This window comes from Aethalodelphis obliquidens, unplaced genomic scaffold (genome assembly GCF_003676395.1).
Source record: "Aethalodelphis obliquidens isolate GAN/ISIS:26980383/991018 unplaced genomic scaffold, ASM367639v1 scaffold13, whole genome shotgun sequence".
Classification (NCBI taxonomy): domain Eukaryota; kingdom Metazoa; phylum Chordata; class Mammalia; order Artiodactyla; family Delphinidae; genus Aethalodelphis; species Aethalodelphis obliquidens.
In genome coordinates, this window is record NW_020837957.1 from 21,812,307 (window position 1) to 21,822,396 (window position 10,090).

The 10,090-nt window shown below is 44.9% G+C and overlaps 1 protein-coding gene across 2 annotated transcripts in view; it reads right to left on the bottom strand.

The window, feature by feature from the left end:
* The window catches only part of DDAH1 (dimethylarginine dimethylaminohydrolase 1), a 153,520-nt gene extending 145,154 nt beyond the window's left edge, over positions 1–8,366 (bottom strand). Inside the window, exon 1 of one of the 2 annotated variants that reach the window (XM_027114226.1) lies at positions 7,797–8,366. In XM_027114226.1, the coding sequence (XP_026970027.1) occupies positions 7,797–8,351 (555 nt within the window). In that variant the 5' untranslated portion in view covers positions 8,352–8,366. Of the gene's footprint in view, positions 1–7,549; positions 7,644–7,796 lie in introns of those variants that run through there. The other variant, XM_027114227.1, reaches the window with a different exon arrangement.
* Positions 8,367–10,090: the final 1,724 nt, after the last annotated feature.

The following is a 10,090-nucleotide window of genomic DNA, read 5'->3' on the forward strand; positions in this document are numbered from 1 at the left end:
GAGTGCAGTTAGAAATGCAGTGTGCGAGGCAGCCAGTTCCCTCTGGGCCCCAACCAGGAAACGTGGTTAAGGATGTGGTTCTCCTGGTGAACTTGGAACTAGGAATTGAAATCTCAGAGATCAGGGGACCACAGGTGGGCTTTTCTCAATCCTGCATCCTTCCCAACATGAGTGAAATTAATTTTCACTGTACCATCAATCACCCTCATCCGATCTCACAGTGCCCTCTATCTCTGAAGGCTGCCCCTCTCTGCCTTCCCCTGGTTACTTCTAACTCAATTGTCACTTCTTCTGAGAAGTCCTGGTATGGGTCAGACCCACCCCCTGGAGGTTCCATAGCACCAGACAGAGCTCTGGCATAAAACCCTGTCCTCTTGTTCTGCAAGTGTCTGCCACTGGTCTGCCTTCCTAGCTGGACTGTGAGGTCCTTATGGGCAACGGTGGTATCTAATTCACCTACATCTCCCCACCACCAAACATTGGGTCTAGACAGTTGCTGAAGGCACAAACATACTACATGAGTGACGCAACTATTGTGCCTTTGCCTTCAAACACACAGTCTTTTTTTTTTTTTTTTTTTTTGCGGTACGCGGGCCTCTCACTGCTGTGGCCTCTCCCATTGCGGAACACAGGCTCCGGGCGCGCAGGCTCAGCGGCCATGGCTCACGGGCCCAGCTGCTCTGCGGCATGTGGGATCTTCCCAGACCGGGGCACGAACCCGTGTCCCCTGCATCGGCAGGCGGACTCTCAACCACTGCGCCACCAGGGAAGCCCAACACAGTCATTTTTAACACAATCATGGCACTCATCATTACTGCCAGAAGCAGATTAGAAAACATCAATACTTCTTAAACAAAAGAACAAAGGAATCAAAGCAAACATATTTTTAATGAAGTCAAAGATTTACTCACTCACATTCAAATCAAGCAAAATACTGATATATTCATCTTCATTAGAATAACGGCTTATCCCATAAGCCCATCTAGCTACAAAAGCAGACTAAAAGTTATATTCCCTTTAATTTGCTATGTTAAACTAATTCAGTTTGATTTGTTGGGCAAAATTAAACCAACCCTATACTAATTTGTACTTCTATCTTCGTAGTCTGCTGTGCTCACTTCTCTGGTCATACTTGCTTAGATGATCTAGACATTTAGAAACAGCAGTCTAAAGTCTGGTGATTTATTCCTTTCTACGTGCTACTACCCCTCAGCACTCAGTTTCAAGAAAACAATGTATATTATTACATTATTTGACAATGACAAAGTAAACTGGGATGGCATTACACGCACACATTTTTAAATGGGATTTGTTGTTTGAGATTACTCTTGCTTGTCCATTTGGATGAAAAGTGCCTGTTTATGAAATGCACCTGAGGACTCTGACAGATTAAATACCTAATATCAGTTTAAGGACAGCAGTGAAAGCCAACTTCAAAGGTCAGGGGAGCATTTTGATGCAACATCAGGGATTGCATTACAGTAAATAAATATTTTTCTACTACCCGGGGTGAACAATGCACTGTGTTCTGTATAAGATATAAATGAAACCTTTTCTCATTAAGGTTTCAGCTATTTTATCCTTTATTATGGCACCTCTTGATTAGGGGAATGAACTCTACCACGTGTCCAGATCTCCAGTCAGAAAACTAGGCTTTCTGAAGTGGTTACAGATTTTAACAGCAAATGCCATAAAATAAATAATAACCATCACTCATTTTTTAAACATGCATTTCCAAGTTTATATTGAGGTTCATGAATAATTTATTTATGATGCAAAGACAGTAGAAGGTAAATCTTTTCAAAAGTCTTAAGTAGATTTTTCTGTGTTGTGGTTTATATTAATGGACTGGATACCTAATTTTGAAGAAATCTGAGCTCAATAAGAATTCAAAAACATGCAAAAGCAATTTCCCAGCATATGTGAATTATAAGGGATCCATCGCTGCCTTCTTAGTCTTATAATGATTCTAGGAATCTCTGCAGAAAGTTCATTTTCAGCTGATAGTATCTGATAGAAGTCACTCCCTACTCATCATTATGTTCTTTCTTTTCAAGATCAACTGCATGGGAGTAGATTACATTATGGGATGCGTCCCAGTTCCCAAGACACACGTCAATTTCCAAACGTTTATTGCCAAGGCCATGTAGAAGAGTTGGAAAAGAAACACCCTGAAAGAGAGCAGTTGTTCTAACCAGTTGGAGGTGACAATTTATCAAGAACCATTTAATCTGCCGCCACGTGAAGAGTCTCCAGCGCCTTCACGTTCCAGCTTGGTGAGAATCAGGGTAATTTCTAATTATGGTTTAGGGTAGTTTACTCACCTGAAGTTAAACAGAAGTTTGAGGACACGTGTGCATTTAAAAAAGCAATCATCCAGTAGGCTGGTAAATAAGGCACAATTATGCGTAAAGTGTGCCCGGGCAATTTGTTGGTTTCATGTAAATGCCTGAATTATTTTTTTAACTAAAATGAAAATAATCCACTCTCATTTAGGAGAGGAGGGAAGTAAAATGATCCACTTAGTTAATATCCAAGTTATATTGTATATTGTTAGTGTGTAAAATGATATTCAGGGGGCAGTTTTATATTGATTTAATGATCTATTATGATTAAGCACAACTGGCAACAAGCACTTCAAGCAGAAAAGACCTTCATACTTTCATGAGAAGCTCAGTTCTGCCACTTATTATCTGTGTGTGACTTTGGACAAGTTACTTAACCTTGGTTACCAGAGACTCAGTCTCCTTATCTTTTAAATAGAGCTAATAATAACACCATCTTTGGGGATTCACACACACACATAAGTTGGCTGGTCATTAGACATGGTCTTAATGCTCACCTTGCCTCTGGGATCAATATAATTATGCTTTTTTCCTAACCAAAGAATAAACCAGGACCCAAATATGTAAGTCCAAATAGTTAAGTGCCCCAATAGAAGGGGAATTACTATGCAAATATGTGTTGCTTACCTCTTCCGTTTATGCCCTCCTTTCCCCCCCTCAATGTTTATTTTTACTTTGGAGATTTATTACTTTGTGCTAAGCATATCACCTTCTTCCTAAAGAGGTCCCTAACAGTGCAAATGCTCCAGGCAAGGATAATTAAAGCCATTATCACTTTTTGAGAATGAGTTTGTATGGTTTTCTCTTAGACCAAATACCCCAGAATGGCCCTGAAAGAGGGGTGAAACGGCACAGGATATATTTCACAATTTTCCTGAGTAAACTCTGTCAGTTAATCATTTATTAAGTACTAAAAACTTTCTGGAAAAAAAAAAAACTCAAGAAAATGGCATTAGTAGTTGCCTCTGAGGAAAGAAACTGGGTAGTCAGGTACAAGGGTGAGGTAAGGGTGGCAAGACTTACTTTCTTTCTTTGTTTAAATAAATTTATTTATTTATTTATTTTGGGCTGAGTTGAGTCTTTGTTGCTGTGCATGGGCTTTCTCTAGTTGCAGCAAGCGGGGACTACTCGTCATTGCGTGTGCAGACTTCTCCTTGTGGTGGCTTCTCTTGTTGCAGAGCACGGGCTCTAGGTGCTTGGGCTTCAGTGGCTGTGGCTCGCAGGCTCTAGAGTGCAGGCTCAGTAGTTGTGGCACATGGGCTTAGTTGCTCCGCAGCATGTAGGATCTTCCCGGACCAGGGCTTGAACCCATGTCCCCTGCATTGGCAGGCGGATTCTTAACCACTGCACCACCAGGGAAGTCCAAGACTTACTTTCACCCTGTATCCTCTTGTACCTTTTTAATTTGGTACTGCGGACACGTACAATTGAAACAAAATTTTTATTTTTTAAAAAACCCAATCCTCACACACTGTCATAGCTTTTAGATATTTGCTTACTGGACTTTGACATTTAGAAGTTAACTTTCTCTTTTTTTCCCCTCTAAAATGTAAGCTGGATTCATTTAAAATATGATTGGTTTCTTAAGGCTAATTTGTCTTCAAAATATTAAGCATAAGGCTTCCCTGGTGGCGCAGTGGTTGAGAGTCCGCCTGCCGATGCAGGGGACACGGGTTCGTGCCCCGGTCCGGGAAGATCCCACATGCCGCAGAGTGGTTAGGCCCGTGAGCCATGGCTGCTGAGCCTGCGCGTCCGGAGCCTGTGCTCCGCAACACGAGAGGCCACAACAGTGAGAGGCCTACGTACCGCAAAAAAAAAAAAAATTAAGCATATTAAGACATTCATATTCCGGAAGACACAAAGTTCTTAGACATGTAATATTATTCGCTGACTTTCTCTATATGCAGTTTTCTTCACTAAAACTTAAGCTTGCTGCAGACAGGGTCTGTGTTTTATTAATCTTTGGAGGCCCCATTATCGCAAACACTGAGCTTTCACAGAAGCGTTACTTTCTTTAGTTTGGTTCTCAGTCCTTTCTTCCAAGGAAGAAAAGTCATTAAATATAACATGATGCTTTGATTAAGAAGAAACTTCTCAGGATTTTAATTAAAACAAAACAACAACAAGAGACAGAGGCACGGAAAGGGAGAGGGAGAGAAAAACAGTTATAAATCACCTATAGTTGTAATGAAACTTGTGGGACTCTGCTGACTAGAAATGCTTGCAAAACACCAAATATGTCATAATGAGGGAGAACGAAGGTTGACCTAAAATCATGAACAAATTTGTTCAACAAAATATATTTGCTACATGATTATTGTGTTCAAGGCCCAGGGGATAAAATGTTGAACAACGCAGACAGGATCCTTGCTCTCACAGTTTTCATAATAGTGGGAGGTACAGAAAGATAAACAGGCAATTACCGTATGGTATGATAAATACCATAACAGGGAGTACAGAGGTGCTCATAAAAGGACAACCAATCTAATGCTTGAGAAGGTGAGATCTAATATCACAACAGTTGGGACTAGAGCTTTAGAGTTCTGCAAATCTGAGTTCAAATCCTGGTTTCACTAGTTCCACTCTATAATCTTGGGCAATTTAATCTCTCTAAGACTCAGTTTCATCAACTTTTAAACAGGAATAATGATAGCAATGAGCTCAAAGGTTTGACGTGAGCATTCAATGAAACGCATGTCATAAATCCGGCACAATGTCTGGCCAATGGTAAGCACCCAATAAAGATTAGCTAATAATATTAATGGTAAGAGCAAGCTGAGAACTGAAGCATGAGTAGAAACAGCCAGGTAAAATGCAGGAGAGGAAGGAGGAAGAATGGACTGGGCAAAGGAGGAATGTACACCCATAAAAGCAACAGCCTGGTGAGCTTGAAAAAAGAACCTGGCTTGAGCCAAGAATTGGGAGGCACCTCGGGTGGGGTCAGAGATGCAACTGAAGCTGGAAAGGCAAGCAGAACCCAGCTCAACGGGTTTATCAGGCTCAGTGGAGGCCCCTCTAGAATTTTAATCAGAGGAGGAACAGGATCAGATCTGAGTTTTAGAAGGACCAATTGGCTACAGTGTGGAAAATGGAATGCAGAGGGAGAAGACAGGAGATCAGTGTTAATAATTTTAATATAATGCCTCAGCTGTTGTGGAGTTTCAGTTAGGGAGTTAGGTGTCACATACATATATATATATATATATATATATATATATATATATATATATATAACAATCCAAGAAGTCCTTGAAGTAATTATTATCAGCTTGCTGGTATTAGCTAATTAGCATTTCATTAATTCATTTGTTCATTCATTTAACAAGAATTTATTAACTTCAATGTAGGCAGCAAACTGTGAGAGATTTCAAAGAAATCTCTGAAGCACCCCACCTAACATGACTGCCCACATTCCCCTCTCTGGCTGGAAGGCCCATTACTCTGGGAACCCAGATCAGGTGCAATGGCAAAGGTGTTTGGGGGCGGGACCACACACCTGCAGAAAACTTGAGCTGGAAGGCAGTGCTAATGAGCAGATTAGGCTGGAACCTAAGGCGTGAAGAAGACTCCCCTTCACCCTCGGAAAGGGAAATGTCACTGTAACTGCATCAGTGTACAGGAGACTTCTTACTGCTCAAGGAGTAAATCTTCCACGACCCATTGGTAAGTGAATAATAACGACCAACACTTATGAAATGTCCTGTCCTCCATATTTCTGATGGATTAATAAATTTATTACCACAATTCTATGAAATAGGTATGATTATGTCCACTTTACAGGTGAGAAAACTGAGGCAAGAGATACTCGCTAAGATCACAGAATTAGATCCAGTCTGATGTTCTTATCCATTACACTATGTGGCCTCTGGCAGTGGGCCACCAGCCTGAAGAGTGAAACCCATTTAAAATGTATGCCTCAAAATCTGACAGGGAGACAGATCAATGCCCACTTTAGTACCAGGAAGGCCAAAATTTGAAAGGTTTTATTATAGGAATAAAATGAAATGGATGATTAAATATATGACAGTCTCGACATGAAATTGGACCAGCCACATCAAATGAGTATCATTTTGAAAGGGTTTTTAAAATCTATGTTACTCTTTTAAGCACAAACCACAGCTTTGTCATATGGCCTAGGACACATTAGAAAGTATTCAAATGGGGTTACATGCTTATCAGTTTAAAATAGAGTGGGTCATCTCACAGATTCAAAGATGGAGAGGTGGCAAAGGAGATAAAAGAGCTAAGAGAATGAGACCTGTTACTCTTTTGGTTTTCTGCTAAGGCAGGGTGAAAAAAAAAAAAGCTGATTCTCTTAGTGGGAAATAAATCAAATATACTTATTCTCTCAGACCAAGCAAAGTTCTATCAACCAAGTAGTGAAGCATGTGGAGAAGAAGCATATTTTAACTACAAGCTCTATGAGGCATTTCCAATGCGAATCGAATAAAGGAAAAATAGGGAGGGAAAATCCTTAACCCTCCAGATATGAAAGAAACCACCAGCTTCTTGCAATGCCACTTGATGCCAATAGCAACCAAGAGTCTTGACCCTGGGCTCTCAGCAGGCAATGAGAAGAATCCCAGGCCGGACGGCATTTTAAAATCCAATCTCACTCTTATTTGTCTCTCCCCACTAACCTACCTTGTGTTTAAAGCAATCACAGACATTTTCACAAACTGCAATATTTTAAAGTAGTCACCATCCTCTGAGAACACAAAAAGCTCTAATTGCTATGAGCTTAAAAATACAGAGAATAAAAATTATTGAATTTGTGAAACCACCATTTCCAATTAAACACACAGACACATACACACACCCAACACCCTACACCGAGTTCTGCTTTTCAAACCCAGACACCGCGGCTCAGCAACAGGCCAGTCTTCTTACATTCATTCACTTGCCAGTCCCCTTTGCGGGACTCACTCTCCACCACCGAAAAGTAACTCGGGACGACCCACGTCTGCGGGCATCGACCGTTAATTCATCTGGCCCTCCCTGCTCCCAGCTCCTGGCAGGACTTGGGGGTTTAGGGTCATCAACCGGCCCCCCCGGAGCCCTCGCCCAGGCTCCGCCCGCCCGCTTGGAACGGCACCCCTCCCTGCCCCCGCTCCCTGGGAAACGAGCAGAGTTGCACTGTCTTCGCTGCTTTTTAATCTTTACAAATAAAAATGCCTATGAGACGGATTCCCCACCCCACCCACCTGCCCGAGTCCGCACCACCACACTCAGTCGGCTCCTCTAGAAGGCACCCAAGCTGCGCCGGCAGCCGGGAGGCGTGAACAATGAACTTCTCTCTCTCGCACACACACCGTCTCCCCTAAATGGGAAGTTCGGAACTAGCCCGGGGGCCACTTCCGCGCTTCCCCCAGCACGTCCGGCTCGGGCGGCGCGGGAGGGCCCGGCGCGCGTCACCGGCCGCGCCCCTCGCGTCTCCGGGCGGCCAGTTACCTCCTTCCTCCGGCTCGGCGCCCCGGGGCGGGTGATGAGGGCCGTCTCCTCGCACACCACGGCCACGTCCTCCACGAACACGCAGTCCGGGAGGCTCTCGTCGGCCGGCAGCTGCACCACCTGCAGCCCCAGCTTACTGCCCAGCACGCCCACGTACAGCTGGTGCTGCCGCTCGGCGCGGGCGAAATCCACCTCGTCGCCCTTGGTGCTCCTCAGCGCGTGCTGGCCGAGGGACTCGGGCAGTCCCCGCACCACGACGTGGGTGGCCCGGCCGAAGGCGGCGGGATGGCCCAGCGAGGCCATGACTCGGGGAGGCGGCGGGGGGCGCGGCAGCCGGGTCTTCCGCGGGCAGCGCGCGCCGAGCTTGCGAGCGCCCGGCGGCTCCCCTTGGCAGCAGATGAATGTGGTGCAGCGGGAGCCCGGCTCGCGCCCGGAGCCCTGCCCGCGCGACTGAGCATGCCCAGACCTCCGGTCGCCGGCCCGCGCGCAGCCCGCGCGCCCACTTGGCGCTCTCGGGTTTGCGGCAGCTGAGGCGGGAGTTGTAGTGGCGAGCATCGCACGAGGAGTGGGGCCAGAGGCGGCGGCCGAGGAAGCCGGCAACGCAAGAGGTGCGCGCTGGTGAGGGGAGCTCGGCCAAAAGGCGCTGTACCCGGACTTGACGTTACCTGTGTTCCGCCGCAGGTGCACGCCTCACGTGGACCCAAGGCGCACTTGGAGAGCGGCCTATGTTTTGGACAGAACGACTGTGGGGTCTTCTTGGTGGTCGGGAAGGAAAGGATGGGATTCCTTTGTGGACAGATACTTTGACCTCTCTCCCTACTCTCCTGCTCCCAGGTTGCCCAGCACGTGGTACCACGCCCCACCTCCACCCCCATTTCCTAGTGTGAGAATCTGTCTTCGCACCCAAGTCCACCTTACCTTGACTTTCTCTGCAGATGACCCCTCACCCCACGTGAGACTCTAGATTATTAAAAGAATGTTATTTCTTCCTGTCTGAAAGAAAGAGGAGGAGCCCAAGAGACACATAGAGAGAGAGACATAGACATCTGGAAACTCACAGTATTTCAAGGACAATCCGTTCTTACTAAGAATGTGATTCTGTTTGCCTACAGGGCCCGCAGAGGTGGGGAGGCAAAGACCAAGTGTGCTTTCCTCCACGATAGATGTGCGCTCACCTTGAGCAGTTTCAGACATGGAGCATCACAACTCTTTTGTCACTGGGAAAGAGGGTTTCCAAACTCCTCCCTTGCCTTTCCCTCAGGCCTGTATAGACTCCGTGGAATTCCCGAGATATTTGTTGAACGTTTCTTTTTTCATGCCCCTCAGGGAGTTCCTTTCCCTTCTTAATGGTACTAAGCTTCTATTTTTCCCCTCTCACGCATTGCAGATTACATAATCCATGGGTTCTGCTCTTTTTGAGGGGAAGATCCACTTCAGGTAGTAACTCCAAAATAATCTCAGGTAATAATCTTCTTTCCTCACGTTCTGTAGCATAGTTCTAATTTTAAGATTGATGAGATCATAGAACATTAAATTTGAACAGGACTTTAGAAACCTTCTCATCTAAATTCCCACTCAATGTTCTGGAATTCCAGCTAAAACATCTATGACAGTGACCAGATCTTTACTTGAACGTTCTAAACCTCACTCACTTGCAAAGCGTATTCCACTTTTGAAGAGTTATCACAGTTAAAAATTCTTCATTGTGGGCTTAAATCCCACTGGTCCCAGTTCTGCCTTCTGGCATTACCTAACATTCTTTCACAGGACAGCATTCACATATCTGAAGACAGTTCTGCTATCTATGCTACCTGACACCGCATCCCACCCGCCATCCTGACCCACTCCAAGCCTTGATCCTGAACCACCAAAAAGTAACTAGTGATTGGTTTCTAAATCCCTTCAACATTCTGGTCATCTTCCTTTTGATACACAGTGGTTTGCCTGTATCCCTTTTAAATCATGGTATCTGGAATAGAAACAATTCTTCCTGTGGTCTGACCTGCACAGACTACAGCAGGACCCTTATTCCAGGTGCTAGGCTTCTATTAACACTGCCTAAGATTGTATTGGCTTTTTTGGTGGTCCAGTGCCAAGGTCAAGGCCACAGCCTTTTTGTCAGAACTCTGATACCAGTTTTCAGGAAATGTAGGTTTCTAGGAGAGATCTAGCTAAGGATCCTGGAACAGTTGTCCCAACTGAGCAACAGAGGAGATGTGATCTGCCTTCTCTCCCCTCTCTCAAGGGTGACTTGAATTTACCCAGATGACATGGCATTTCTCAGCTTTGAAAGT